Genomic DNA, 15,047 nt, shown 5'->3' on the forward strand with positions numbered 1-15,047 from the left:
TCATGGAAGCATCTGTTGTTATTACGTATTGTGGCACTGGGTCTTGGAAAGGCCGCCCCTTGTTTAAATTTATGTTGTTCCACCACAGAAGCGAGAGGTAAGTTTGGCGGTCTATTAACACCAGATCTAGAAGGTGACCCTGTGCTTGAGACCACTGTGATGCTAGGCATTGTTGTAAGGGCCTCATGTGCAGTCTTGCGTTTGGGACAATGGCTATGCATGATGACATCATGCCTAGGAGTTGTAATACCATCTTTGCTTGTATCTTTTGTGTTGGATACATGCGTTGTATGATGGTGTTGAAATTTTGAATTCTTTGTGGACTTGGAGTGGCTACTCCTTTTGATGTGTCTATTATGGCTCCCAGGTATTGTTGTACCTTGCGTGGCAGAATTTTGGATTTTGTGAAATTGACGGTGAACCCTAGTTTGAAGAGGGTTTGTATGATATGATTTGTGTGATTTGAGCACTCTATTAACGAATGGGCCTTGATTAGCCAGTCGTCTAGATATGGGAACACATGTATTTGCTGTCTTCTGATGTGTGCAGCGACTACCGCTAGACATTTGGTAAAGACTCTTGGTGCGGTTGTTAATCCGAAAGGCAGTACCTTGAATTGGTAATGTATTCCTTTGAATACAAACCTGAGGTATTTCCTGTGCGATGGGTGTATTGGTATATGGAAATAAGCATCCTTGAGGTCTAAAGTTGCCATGTAGTCGTGCAGCTTTAGCAATGGCAATACTTCTTGTAGTGTGACCATGTGGAAGTGGTCTGATTTGATGAAAGTGTTGACTACTCTGAGGTCTAGGATTGGTCTCAGTGTTTTGTCCTTCTTTGGTATCAGAAAGTACAGTGAGTAAACTCCTGTGTTTATTTGTGTGTTTGGCACTAATTCGATTGCATTCTTTTGCAATAGTGCCTGCACTTCTATCTCTAGGAGATTGGAATGGTGTGTTGTTAAATTTTGTGCTTTTGGTGGTATGTTTGGAGGGAACTGTAGAAATTCTATGCAGTAACCATGTTGGATAATTGCTAGAACCCAAGTGTCTGTAGTGATTTTCTCCCATGCTCTGTAATAATGACCTATTCGTCCCCCCACTGGTGTTGTGTGGAGGGGGTGAGTGACATGTGAGTCACTGTTTAGTAGTAGGGGTTTTGGGGCTTTGGAATCTTCCTCTATTTCTAGGGAATTGCCCTCCTCTATATTGTCCCCGAAAACCTCCTCTATACTGTCCTTGGTAACTGGACGGTGTGGCTTGTGAGGTGCTGGCTTGTGTGCTTTGACCCCGAAACCCCCCTCGAAAGGGCGTTTTACGGAATGAGCTGTAATTCCCTCTGCTCTGCGGGGAGTAGAGTGCGCCCATGGCTTTGGCAGTGTCCGTATCTTTTTTGAGTTTCTCAATCGCTGTGTCCACTTCTGGACCGAACAGTTCTTTTTCATTAAAAGGCATATTGAGAACTGCTTGTTGAATCTCTGGTTTAAATCCAGACGTTCGGAGCCATGCATGCCTTCTGATAGTTATAGATGTATTAATTGTCCGTGCAGCTGTATCTGCAGCGTCCATGGAGGAGCGGATCTGGTTGTTGGAGATGGCCTGTCCCTCCTCAACCACTTGTTTTGCCCTATTTTGGAAGTCTTTGGGCAGATGTTCAATGAGATGTTGCATCTCGTCCCAGTGTGCTCTGTCATAGCGCGCAAGTAGTGCCTGGGAGTTTGCGATGCGCCACTGGTTTGCAGCTTGTGCTGCGACTCTCTTACCAGCTGCATCAAACTTGCGGCTTTCTTTATCTGGGGGTGGTGCATCTCCAGATGTGTGAGAGTTGGCCCTTTTTCTAGCTGCTCCTACAACAACAGAGTCTGGTGGCAGCTGTGTTGTGATGAAAGCCGGGTCCGTAGGAGGCGGCTTATACTTTTTTTCCACCCTTGGTGTGATTGCCCTACTTTTGACCGGGTCCTTAAATATGTCTTTTGCGTGCCGGAGCATACCAGGGAGCATAGGCAGGCTTTGGTAGGAGCTGTGGGTGGAGGAGAGTGTGTTGAACAAGAAATCATCCTCGACCTGTTCTGAGTGGAGGCTTACGTTGTGAAATTGTGCTGCTCTAGCCACCACCTGAGAGTACGCGGTGCTGTCTTCTGGTGGAGATGGTTTTGTAGGGTATGCCTCTGGGCTGTTATCTGACACTGGGGCGTCGTATAGGTCCCATGCGTCCTGGTCTTGGTCACCCTGGCTCATGGTGGTGTGAGCTGGGGAGTGTGATGGCGTTTGTGCTGGTGAAACGTTAATCACGGGCGGAGGAGAGGGTGGTGGTGTAACTCTTTTCACCACTTTTGGTTGTGGTGCTTGTTCCGTCTGGAACTCCAACCTTCTCTTTCTCCTAATGGGGGGAAGGGTGCTTATTTTTCCTGTCCCCTGCTGAATGAAGATACGCTTTTGCGTATGGTCCGCATCAGTTGCTTGTAGCTCTTCCTCAAACCTATGCTTCTGCATTTGGGAGGTTAGCGAGTGCTCTTCTGTATAAGCTGGGTCGCTTGCAGTTTGTTTCGGCATCGAAACTTTGTCTGCGTGTTTTTTCGGCTCCGAGGTGACTTTTTTCCTTTTCGGGGCCGAAACCTCTCGGCGTCGATCTGTTTCGGTGCCGCTGTCTCGGCGTCGAGCCGTGTCCACACCGGCATCTCGGTGTCGAGGCTTGTCTCCAGCACTTTCTCGGTCCCGAGAAGGCTGCGTGCCGGTGTCTCGACCGGAGTCGGACGATCTCGGCACCGTTTGGGCCTTTTTCGGTGCCGACGGTCGGTCACCGATTTTATGGGTTGAGCCATGGCCTGGTGGCAGTGGCGTCCCCTGGGCCTTGTAAATGTTTCTTTGTGTGGTTTTCGACGTCTTACTCACGGTTTGTGTATCGTCGAATCCTTCGGAGTCTGAGTCTTGGATCGAGAAGGTACCTTCCTCTTCCTGTTCCTCGAACTCCCGTCGGGCTGTCGGTGCGGACGCCATTTGAAGTCTTCTGGCTCGACGGTCTCGGAGTGTTTTTCGGGACCGGAACGCACGACAGGCCTCGCAGGTGTCTTCGCTGTGCTCAGGTGACAGGCACAGGTTGCAGACCAAGTGTTGGTCTGTGTAGGGGTATTTATTGTGGCATTTGGGGCAGAAACGGAAAGGGGTCCGTTCCATCGGCGTTCCTCAGCACGCGGTCGGGCCGACCAGGCCCCGACGGAGGATCGAAAAACTACCCCGAAGGGCACCGGAGCTCTTCGATCTTCGATGCGGTGTTGAATGTAAGTACGCCGATCCCGAACGCAACAATACCGACGAAAATCTTCCGAAATTAACTATTTTTTCTGTTCCGAAACTCGGAGCGACAGGAACACGTCCGAACCCGATGGCGGAAAAAAAACAATCGAAGATGGAGTCGACGCCCATGCGCAATGGAGACAAAAGGAGGAGTCACTCGGTCCCGTGACTCGAAAGACTTCTTCGAAGAAAAACAACTTGTAACACTCCGGCCCAACACCAGATGGCGAGCTATTGCAGAACATGCGTATCTACAGCGACAGATGCCATCGAACTGCAACTTTCCAGGTTAGGAATTGTATTTCGCAAGAATGCATGGGTTCAAAAGGTGGACCCATGAGTCTCGTTAAGACGATGTTGAGGTTCCATGAAGGAACGGGTGGTGTCCTTGGTGGTATAATTCTTTTGAGGCCTTCCATAAACGCTTTAATGACAGGTATCCTAAATAGTGAAGTTGAATGGGTAATCTGCAGGTATGCAGATATTGCTGCGAGGTGTATTTTAATGGAAGAGAAGGCCAGGTTCGATTTTTGTAAGTGTAGTAAGTAACCCACTACATCCTTTGGAGATGCGTGTAATGGTTGAATTTGATTATTATGGCAGTAGCAAACAAACCTTTTCCATTTGCTTGCATAGCAGTGTCTAGTGGATGGTCTTCTAGCTTGCTTTATGACTTCCATACATTCTTGGGTGAGGTTTAAGTGTCCGAATTCTAGGATTTCAGGAGCCAGATTGCTAGATTCAGCGATGCTGGGTTTGGATGCCTGATCTGTTGTTTGTGTTGTGTTAACAGATCTGGCCTGTTGGGTAACTTGACGTGGGGTACTACTGATAGGTCTAGCAGTGTTGTGTACCATGGTTGCCTCGCCCATGTTGGTGCTATCAGTATGAGTTTGAGTTTGTTTTGACTCAATTTGTTTACTAGATATGGAAGGAGAGGGAGAGGGGGAAAAGCGTACGCAAATATCCCTGACCAGTTCATCCATAGGGCATTGCCTTGAGACTGCCTGTGTGGGTATCTGGATGCGAAGTTTTGGCATTTTGCGTTCTCCTTTGTTGCAAATAAGTCTATTTGAGGTGTTCCCCAAATTTTGAAGTAAGTGTTTAGAATTTGGGGGTGAATTTCCCATTCGAGGACCTGTTGGTGATCTCGAGAGAGATTGTCTGCAAGTTGATTCTGGATCCCTGGAATAAACTGTGCTATTAGGCGAATGTGGTTGTGAATTGCCCATTGCCATATTTTTTGTGCCAGGAGGCACAGCTGTGTCGAGTGTGTCCCCCCCTGTTTGTTTAGATAATACATTTTTGTCATGTTGTCTGTTTTGACAATAATGTACTTGTGGGTTATGATGGGTTGGAATGCTTTTAACGCTAGGAAAACTGCTAGCAGTTCGAGGTGATTTATATGCAGCTTTGTTTGATGTACGTCCCATTGTCCTTGGATGCTGTGTTGATTGAGGTGTGCTCCCCACCCTGTCATGGAAGCATCTGTTATCACGTATTGTGGCACTGGGTCTTGGAAAGGCCGCCCTTTGTTTAAATTTATACTGTTCCACCATAGAAGCAAGATGTATGTTTGGCGGTCTATCAACACCAGATCTAGAAGGTGACCCTGTGCTTGTGACCATTGTGATGCTAGGCACTGTTGTAAGGGCCTCATGTGCAGTCTTGCATTCGGGACAATGGCTATGCATGAGGACATCATGCCTAGGAGTTGTAATACCATCTTTGCCTGTATTTTTTGTGTTGGATACATGGTTTGTATAACTTTTTGGAAATTTTGAACCCTTTGTGGACTTGGAGTGGCTATTCCCCTTGTTGTGTCTATTGTTGCTCCTAGGTATTGCTGTACTTTGCACGGCAGAATGCGTGATTTCGCATAGTTGACGGAGAAACCGAGCTTGTAGAGGGTTTGTATGACCTGATCTGTGTGGTGTGAACACTTTGTCAGTGAGTTGGTCTTGATTAGCCAATCGTCTAGATACGGGAATACGTGTATTTGCTGCCTTCTGATGTGTGCAGCTACTACTGCTAGGCATTTTGAAAAGACTCTTGATGCGGCTGTTATACCGAACGGCAAAACTTTGAATTGGTAATGTATTCCTTTGAATACTAACCTTAGGTATTTCCTGTGCGAGGGATGTACCGGTATGTGGAAATATGCGTCTGAGATCTAAGGTTGTCATGTAGTCTTGTTGCTTTAGCAATGGTAACACTTCTTGTAGCGTGACCATGTGAAAGTGTTCTGATTTGATATAGGTGTTTAGTGTTCTGAGATCTAGGATTGGTCTCAGTGTTTTGTCCTTTTTTGGTATTAGAAAGTACAGTGAGTAAACTCCTGTGTTTATTTGTGTATCTGGTACCAGTTCTATTGCGTTCTTTTGCAGTAATGCTTGAACTTCTATTTCCAGAAGGTCTGAATGCTGTTTTGATATATTCTGTGTTTTTGGTGGTATATTTGGAGGGATTTGGAGAAATTCTATGCAATAACCATGTTGGATGATTGCTAAGACCCAAGTGTCTGTTGTTATTTCCTCCCAAGATTGGTAATACTGACTTATTCTTCCCCCCACTGGTGTTGTGTGGAGGGGATGAGTGACCTGTGAGTCACTGTTTGGTTGCAGGTGTTTTTGGGCTTTGAAATGTTCCCCTGTTTCTAGGGAATTGTCCTCCTCTGTACTGTCCCCGAAAGCTTCCCCTTTGGTACTGTCCCTGGTAGGTAGACCGTGTTGAATGTGAGGTACTGGCTTGTGTGGCTTGACCCCGAAACCCCCCTCTGAAGGTTGTTTTGCGGAAGGTGCCGAAAGTGCCTCTGCCCTGCGGGGAATAGAGTGCGCCCATGGCCTTGGCAGTGTCAGTGTCAGTGTCCTTTTTTAGCTTCTCAATTGCCGTGTCCACTTCAGGTCCGAACAATTGTTGCTCATTGAATGGCATATTGAGCACCGCTTGCTGTATCTCCGGTTTAAAGCCAGATGTTCGTAACCACGCGTGCCTTCTTATGGTTACTGCTCTGTTAATTGTTCTTGCAGCTGTGTCAGCTGCATCCATAGAGGAGCGTATTTGTTTATTGGAGATGCTTTGTCCCTCCTCAACCACCTGTTTCGCCCTTTTTTGTAAATCCTTGGGTAGATGCTCGATGAGGTGCTGCATCTCGTCCCAATGGGCTCTATTATATCGCGCTAGGAGCGCTTGAGAGTTAGCGATGCGCCACTGGTTTGCAGCTTGTACTGCGACCCTTTTTCCGGCTGCGTCGAACTTGCGGCTTTCTTTATCCGGAGGTGGTGCATCGCCTGACGTGTGAGAGTTGGCTCTCTTGCGAGCTGCCCCTACTACAACCGAATCTGGTGGCAGTTGTGAGGTGATGAAAGCAGGGTCTGTGGGCGGTGCTTTATATTTCTTTTCCACCCTTGGTGTTATTGCTCTACTCTTGACAGGCTCTTTGAAGATTTGCTTTGCGTGCCTTAGCATTCCTGGGAGCATAGGCAGGCTCTGGTAGGTGCTATGGGTGGAGGAGAGGGTGTTGAAAAGGAAGTCATCCTCGACAGGTTACGAGTGTAGCGACACGTTGTGGAACTCTGCTGCCCTAGCTACCACCTGTGAATACGCGGTGCTGTCCTCTGGTGGTGAGGGCTTGGTAGGATATGCCTCCGGACTGTTGTCTGACACTGGGGCGTCGTATAGGTCCCAAGCGTCCTGGTCATCTTGGCTCATGGTGGTGTGAGCCGGTGAGTGTGACGGAGTCTGTGCCGGTGATATGTAAGTTACAGGTGGAGGAGAGGGTGGCGGAGTTACCTTCTTCACCACTTTTGTTTGTGGTGCTTGTTCCTGTAATTGGAACTCAAGTCTCCTTTTTCTCCTAATAGGGGGAAGGGTGCTGATCTTCCCTGTTCCACTCTGTATGAAGATCCGTTTTTGAGTGTGGTCTACTTCAGTGGACTGTAACTCTTCCTCGAATCTATGTTTGCGCAATTGAGAGGACAGTGATCGCTCCTCTGAATATGAGCTGGTTGTTGGCTCGGTTGGCGGTCGTTTCGGCACCGAAACTATGTCCTTACTCGTTTTCGGCTCTGAGGCGACTTTCCTCTTTTTTGGAGTCGAAACTTCTCGGCGTCGATCCTCCTCGGTGCCGCCGTCTCTGCGTCGAGCAGCTTCGGCTCCGATGTCTCAGCGATCTTTGTCGGCAGCACTTTCTCGGTCCCGAGATTGCTGCGTGCCTGTGTCTCGACCCGAGTCGGACGATCTCGGCACTAGTTCGGCCTTTTTCGGTGCCGATGGGCGGTCACCGACTTTATGGGTTGAGCCATGGCCTGTTGGCAGTGGCGTCCCCTGGGCCTTGTCTGTTTTCTTGTGTGCTGGCTTCGACGTCTTACTCACTGTTTCGTGGACGTCAAATTCCTCTGAGTCCGATTCATGGATAGAGAAGGCTTCCTCTTCTTCTCCTTGTTCCTCGAACTCTCGGTGTCCTGTCGGCGTGGACGCCATCTGTAATCTTCTGGCTCGCCGGTCACGGAGCGTTTTTCGGGATCGAAACGCACGACAGGCCTCACAAGTTTCTTCCTTGTGCTCGGGCGACAGGCACAGGTTACAGACCAAATGTTGGTCTGTATATGGGTATTTGTTGTGGCATTTAGGGCAGAATCGGAACGGGGTCCGTTCCATCAGCCTCGATGTTACACGCGGTCGGGCCGACCAGGCCCCCACGGGGATCGAAATTACCCCGAAGGGCTACCGGAGCTCTTCACGATTCGATTCAGTGTCGATTCTATCTAATCCGATCCCGAACGCAACAATACCGACGTAATCTTCCGAATTTCTATCTTCCCGTTCCGAACCCGGACCGAATAGGAACACGTCCGAACCCGATGGCGGAAAGAAAACAATCGAAGATGGAGTCGACGCCCATGCGCAATGGAAGCAAAGGAGGAGGAGTCCCTCGGTCTCGTGACTCGAAAGACTTCTTCGAAGAAAAACAACTTGCAACACTCCGACCAAACACCAGATGGCAGGCTATGCACAACATGTGTATCTGCAGCTACACATGCCATCGAACACATACACTCTGACTGAAAAACCCAAAGGTTACAGGGATGTCATAGTTAGGTTCATATTATACCCACACAACCTTAAATTCAGCAGTTATATTTATCATTATACTTATGTTAGAAAACTATAACTCATGGCCTAAAGTTATTTAATGGCACTAGTTATAGTATTTTCAGATAAGTATAACAATAATTGCTGAATTTCTATTGTTTTGAGTGGTTAAAACATGAACCTACCTGTATTGTCAATATAACATTTGATTTTTTGAGCGAATTTATATTTTTAACGTAAAGTAATTGATAATTACTGCATACCCAACCAGACCCCATACCCCCCTGCACCCCGGGGGAAGAGAGGAAACCAGTATGATGCCAATTGTGGGAAGAAAAAGGTGCAATTTAAAGGAGAGAGCAAAACTAGTAGGGTCCTGGTTAGCAGGAACCCAGTAGAGAGACAAACACAGTTAAACATACTGACAACAGGCAGAAAATGGGTGTAACCATGCCAAGAAATAGGGTACTTCCCTACACTCCGATTAGGTAACAATGTGAAGAACACTCCAATACCACCAATCGAGTATGAGCCGTTCGCACTCAGTGCCATGGAACGCGAAGGTGAAAGACAAAAGAAAAAAATAATTTGCCCTGCTGAAAAGTGTTTTGTCAATCGTGCAATAATCCATGTAATAGGGTCAGTCTGCAAGGCGTAACAAAAGAGCCTCAAGGCATGACAAACGTAAAGCATTTACCAATGACATCAAGGTATTGTTGAAAGATTAAAGTGGTGAAAGCCTACAGAGTAGATTACAACAGGTTGAAAAGCAGCACTTGCGCGCTGCTATGTTCCACATAAAAGGGCTCTGGACCAAGAGCTACCTTTCTGCCAAATTTGGTGCGATTCCATCCAGTGAATCGGGTTGTTGCAGTTTTCAAAAACCCCATGGGAAACCCAACCCACTTAAACAAATAAATAAATAATAATCAAAGGTTAAAGGGACGTTATATTTGGGCTCACATTTCAAAACATACAAAACCATATAAATTCTGCTGTTAGAGTTACTTGAAATAACTTTAGCTCCTGCCCTAAGGTAACTTTAACTCGAGCCCCCGCCATACACAGTTCATCATCAATTATTTTATTGCAAAAGTTGCAGTGATAATTTCAATCATGCCACAGAAGATGTCATGACTGATGTCATGTTGGGTGATTTTCAGTGACTTATTTTGGACCAAAGGCCACGTCTTTGATAATTTGAATTAAAAATAATCACAGGGGCTGAATGATATAATTATGGAGATATTAGATGCCTGGAAAACCATTACACGAAAACAATAAGTTGTTTATTTAAGGCATGCAATGGAAATGACTTGCAATCCAAAGCTTTGGAATTTGACAACATGCAAGGAGTGTTAAATTACCTTTAATTGGTCTGGACGATATGTAAGATGGAAAAGTAGACGCAAAACATAACGATACATGTTGTCTATGAGGGAAGAAACATTCTCTGCTCCCTCCAAAAACAACAATCATTCACAGTTAGCTGGTGTGGGAAAATGTTGCCTTCGACAAAACGCAAACAAAGACTTTCCTCAAGTGTACACTTGGCAAGATGACATGAATTACTGTGCAAGACACCTGCACACAGAAGCTAGAAGTCACCTTAGAAATACCATGTAGCAGTAATTCATTTCTGCCTCAAGGTGTTTGTGGATGATTCTGAGCAGAGGGACCCAATGTCCACAAATTGTAGGTGTCATGAACAATATTTCAAGGCAATAGTGACTTATTAGCTATAGTTAACTGAACGCAAAGGCCTGATTATGGTACAAACATTTATAAAACGAGTTTTATGACATGCAAAGGTAAAATAAATAAATCAGACTAACAGTAACACCACCACCGGAGTCTTCCTTTTTCTCTTTTATCTTCTTCTTCCTTGGCTGGGAATCTGATTCCTGCGAGGGAGCATTCAATTCACTAGAATAATCCCGTATTAACACTTCTATTGTTTGTTTAATTTGTTGATCTAGTTTCACTGTTTCATCATCCAGGTCATCATCATCAGTTGTAGATTCAGGTTTGGCATTCTACAGAAAAATATGCAAAGGGTGAAGAAAAATATTTGAATACTAGATTGTAAAATGTAACGTAGTGCAGTAATCTGGTCCATATTTAGCGTGCTAAATTGAGGCCTGCTCAAATTACATTAATATTTGACACCTATAAAACTTTGTGGTTGTTAGGTGTAACAAGAAGAAACCTCCCGACTAATACCTGGTTAGATCAGCAATGAATGTCATTGAAGTGCGGCATATGAAACATCACCTTTGCCTCGTGAAAATGCGATGTATAAAGAGTGTCTTCATAAGCAAACTTTTCTAGAAAACGCTATGCACCACAGGCTGTCTATCAGTTGTATAACATCCGTACAGCATTGCTATACAGACCATCAAGATTTTAGCATTACCTCAGTCTTAAAAAACAATCCTACTTAAACACTGACGCCATGATTTATAAAAACGCTATGCTGTCTGTTTAAAAAAATACCCTGCCTAAAACAGCACCTCAATTTCAAAACTACAGAACCTTTTTTACACTATCTGTATGCTATAATTCATCATAAATCGTGTAAACTGCCCCACTAGTTAACTAGACAATTACACTGCAAACTAATTTAAGCCAAACTTCGCCTGCTTACCCCATTAGAGGCCCTTTTCTTCGCTTTCCACTCATCCAGTTGTGCCTTTGTCTTTGCATCCACTTTTACTAGGAGTTTTTTCTCTCCAATCTGAAGGTCGTGAAGTAAACGTAAAGCCCGCAGTGTAGATTCAGGTTCCTTGTATTCACAAAATCCAAACGCTAGAAATTATTAAATAAATAAAAAGTTAGGAGTAGTGCTGAACACCTCTGAAGACAAATGTATTCACTGCAATGAGGGCTGACATTTCACAGTTTAGATTCCGGAGAAATAGTGATTATACACATATACAAATATGCTAGCAATTCTCATGATTTATATGAAGCTAGTTTTGTGAAACTAATACACAAATGAAGTATTAGACTATTCATCCAAAGATATAGTGAGCAGTATAAGTAGTCTAAATACAAGATAAAATCACATCTGTGTAACTATAGACAAAAAAAAATGACTGTTGATTGGCAATTACCTCCATGTAGCTTGTATACTCACAAATACATAACTGAATTACCGAACAGTGCTATCGTAGGTTACACTAGGACTCCAAATGTTACATGTGTCCTAATTATAAATGAGCTGTTTAACAGTCAAGTCATATAGCGTCAATGTACATTCTAATATGGTACAACAAAAGCGTACAGTTAATCTCTGAAAAAACATGTAGCTCTCCACTTTGGTTGAGGCCTCCAGCAGGTTTCCAGTTTTCTTAAAGCTAGGACTCTTGTGCCACCTCTAGGATTAGGCTTCAATAGTGCAACAGCATATAATCTCAAACTCGATGTCCCATTTGAGGCATGTTTGGCGTTGGTGGATTGTTGAGAGTTCTTGTCTTCATTTCTTATTGTGCTAATGCCCAATAGTACTCCCCAGGTATATCTGGTAACATTCAGATGTATTAGACTACACATTTTGTAACAAATTATGAAATGCTCCACGTAGTACTTTTCACTTGTGTTATATTGTAAACTTATTTTGTTCCATGCGAACGGACATACATTGCAACGCCTGCATGTATGAAAACCCTTCATCAGTTCAGGCAGCCACGTCTGTCCAGCGGGAGTCGACTAAAGTCTATAAAACTATGACAAAATAGGTTACATAGTATTTTTCCTCTGTCACACAACTGGCTTCCTAGGTATAATTTCTGAGAGAGCACTGTCCATCTTAAGTACATGCTAATGTCTTTAAAAAAAATCTATTAAAAAAGAGACTCAGACAGCTGAATGGTGTGATGAACAAAAATCTACTTGACATAATTTGCTTCTTACTTTTATTAAGCGGTAGAGTGTCGTTTTGTCATACGTTTTTTGTTTGCCATTAACTCTTCTAGAAATCTGGTCTCTAGTAATTTACGAAACAAGTGATCACTACAATGACATCGGAGACGTGTCATTGCTCCATAAGGTATGCCTGTACTAGTGATTTGGGACGTGCACTAGTGGCATGTAGGATAGGGTTACATGCAGAAGGTTCTCTGAATATTAAGATGCAATATTTTCCCATCCATATATAGAACATCCAAATATTTTGTGTGTGTTTTGCTACAGAGCTGAGAAAAATAGGTCTTAAGTATGGGTGTTGTAGGAAGTTGGCTCTGTATGTGCTATTTCAAAGTAAGGAATAGCATGCACAGAGTCCAAGGGTTCCCCTTAGAGGTAAAATAGTGGTAAAAATAGATAATACTAATGCTCTATTTTGTGGTAGTGTGGTCGAGCAGTAGGCTTATCCAAGGAGTAGTGTTAAGCATTTGTTGTACATACACACAGACAATAAATGAGGTACACACACTCAGAGACAAATCCAGCCAATAGGTTTTTGTATAGAAAAATATCTTTTCTTAGTTTATTTTAAGAACCACAGGTTCAAATTCTACATGTAATATCTCATTCGAAAGGTATTGCAGGTAAGTACTTTAGGAACTTCAAAATCATCAAAATTGCATGTATACTTTTCAAGTTATTCACAAATAGCGGTTTTAAAAGTGGACACTTAGTGCAATTTTCACAGTTCCTAGGGGAGGTAAGTATTTGTTAGGTTAACCAGGTAAGTAAGACACTTACAGGGCTTAGTTCTTGGTCCAAGGTAGCCCACCGTTGGGGGTTCAGAGCAACCCCAAAGTCACCACACCAGCAGCTCAGGGCCGGTCAGGTGCAGAGTTCAAAGTGGTGCCCAAAACACATAGGCTAGAATGGAGCGAAGGGGGTGCCCCGGTTCCGGTCTGCTTGCAGGTAAGTACCCGCGTCTTCGGAGGGCAGACCAGGGGGGTTTTGTAGGGCACCGGGGGGGACACAAGCCCACACAGAAATTTCACCCTCAGCGGCGCGGGGGCGGCCGGGTGCAGTGTAGAAACAAGCGTTGGGTTCGCAATGTTAGTCTGAGAGATCTCGGGATCTCTTCAGCGCTGCAGGCAGGCAAGGGGGGGGTTCCTCGGGGAAACCTCCACTTGGGCAAGGGAGAGGGACTCCTGGGGGTCACTTCTCCAGTGAAAGTCCGGTCCTTCAGGTCCTGGGGGCTGCGGGTGCAGGGTCTCTCCCAGGCGTCGGGACTTTAGGTTCAAAGAGTCGCGGTCAGGGGAAGCCTCGGGATTCCCTCTGCAGGCGGCGCTGTGGGGGCTCAGGGGGGACAGGTTTTGGTACTCACAGTATCAGAGTAGTCCTGGGGTCCCTCCTGAGGTGTTGGATCGCCACCAGCCGAGTCGGGGTCGCCGGGTGCAGTGTTGCAACTCTCACGCTTCTTGCGGGGAGCTTGCAGGGTTCTTTAAAGCTGCTGGAAACAAAGTTGCAGCTTCTCTTGGAGCAGGTCCGCTGTCCTCGGGAGTTTCTTGTCTTTTCGAAGCAGGGGCAGTCCTCAGAGGATGTCGAGGTCGCTGGTCCCTTTGGAAGGCGTCGCTGGAGCAGGATCTTTGGAAGGCAGGAGACAGGCCGGTGAGTTTCTGGAGCCAAGGCAGTTGTCGTCTTCTGGTCTTCCGCTGCAGGGGTTTTCAGCTGGGCAGTCCTTCTTCTTGTAGTTGCAGGAATCTAATTTTCTAGGGTTCAGGGTAGCCCTTAAATACTAAATTTAAGGGCGTGTTTAGGTCTGGGGGGTTAGTAGCCAATGGCTACTAGCCCTGAGGGTGGGTACACCCTCTTTGTGCCTCCTCCCAAGGGGAGGGGGACACAATCCTAACCCTATTGGGGGAATCCTCCATCTGCAAGATGGAGGATTTCTAAAAGTTAGAGTCACCTCAGCTCAGGACACCTTAGGGGCTGTCCTGACTGGCCAGTGACTCCTCCTTGTTTTTCTCATTATTTTCTCCGACCTTGCCGCCAAAAGTGGGGCCTGGCCGGAGGGGGCGGGCAACTCCACTAGCTGGAGTGGCCTGCTGGGTTGGCACAAAGGAGGTGAGCCTTTGAGGCTCACCGCCAGGTGTGACCATTCCTGCCTGGGGGAGGTGTTAGCATCTCCACCCAGTGCAGGCTTTGTTACTGGCCTCAGAGTGACAAAGGCACTCTCCCCATGGGGCCCGCAACATGTCTCGGTTTGTGGCAGGCTGCTAAAACTAGTCAGCCTACACAGATAGTCGGTTAAGTTTCAGGGGGCACCTCTAAGGTGCCCTCTGTGGTGTATTTTACAATAAAATGTACACTGGCATCAGTGTGCATTTATTGTGCTGAGAAGTTTGATACCAAACTTCCCAGTTTTCAGTGTAGCCATTATGGTGCTGTGGAGTTCGTGTTTGACAAACTCCCAGACCATATACTCTTATGGCTACCCTGCACTTACAATGTCTAAGGTTTTGTTTAGACACTGTAGGGGTACCATGCTCATGCACTGGTACCCTCACCTATGGTATAGTGCACCCTGCCTTAGGGCTGTAAGGCCTGCTAGAGGGGTGTCTTACCTATACTGCATAGGCAGTGAGAGGCTGGCATGGCACCCTGAGGGGAGTGCCATGTCGACTTACTCGTTTTGTCCTCACTAGCACACACAAGCTGGTAAGCAGTGTGTCTGTGCTGAGTGAGAGGTCTCCAGGG

At 45.8% G+C, this 15,047-nt stretch overlaps 1 protein-coding gene across 9 annotated transcripts in view; it reads right to left on the reverse strand.

Annotated features, from left to right (window-relative positions):
• The window catches only part of RBM25 (RNA binding motif protein 25), a 443,084-nt gene that overhangs the window by 282,076 nt on the left and 145,961 nt on the right, over positions 1-15,047 (reverse strand). For all 9 annotated transcript variants that reach the window (XM_069208940.1, XM_069208932.1, XM_069208935.1 and 6 more), the window contains 2 exons: positions 11,035-11,195; positions 10,223-10,423 (listed from right to left, as the gene is read on the reverse strand). In XM_069208940.1, the coding sequence (XP_069065041.1) occupies positions 10,223-10,423; positions 11,035-11,195 (362 nt within the window). The remainder of the gene's footprint in view (positions 1-10,222; positions 10,424-11,034; positions 11,196-15,047) is intronic.

This window comes from Pleurodeles waltl, chromosome 9 (genome assembly GCF_031143425.1).
Source record: "Pleurodeles waltl isolate 20211129_DDA chromosome 9, aPleWal1.hap1.20221129, whole genome shotgun sequence".
In the NCBI taxonomy this organism is placed as follows: Eukaryota; Metazoa; Chordata; class Amphibia; order Caudata; family Salamandridae; genus Pleurodeles; species Pleurodeles waltl.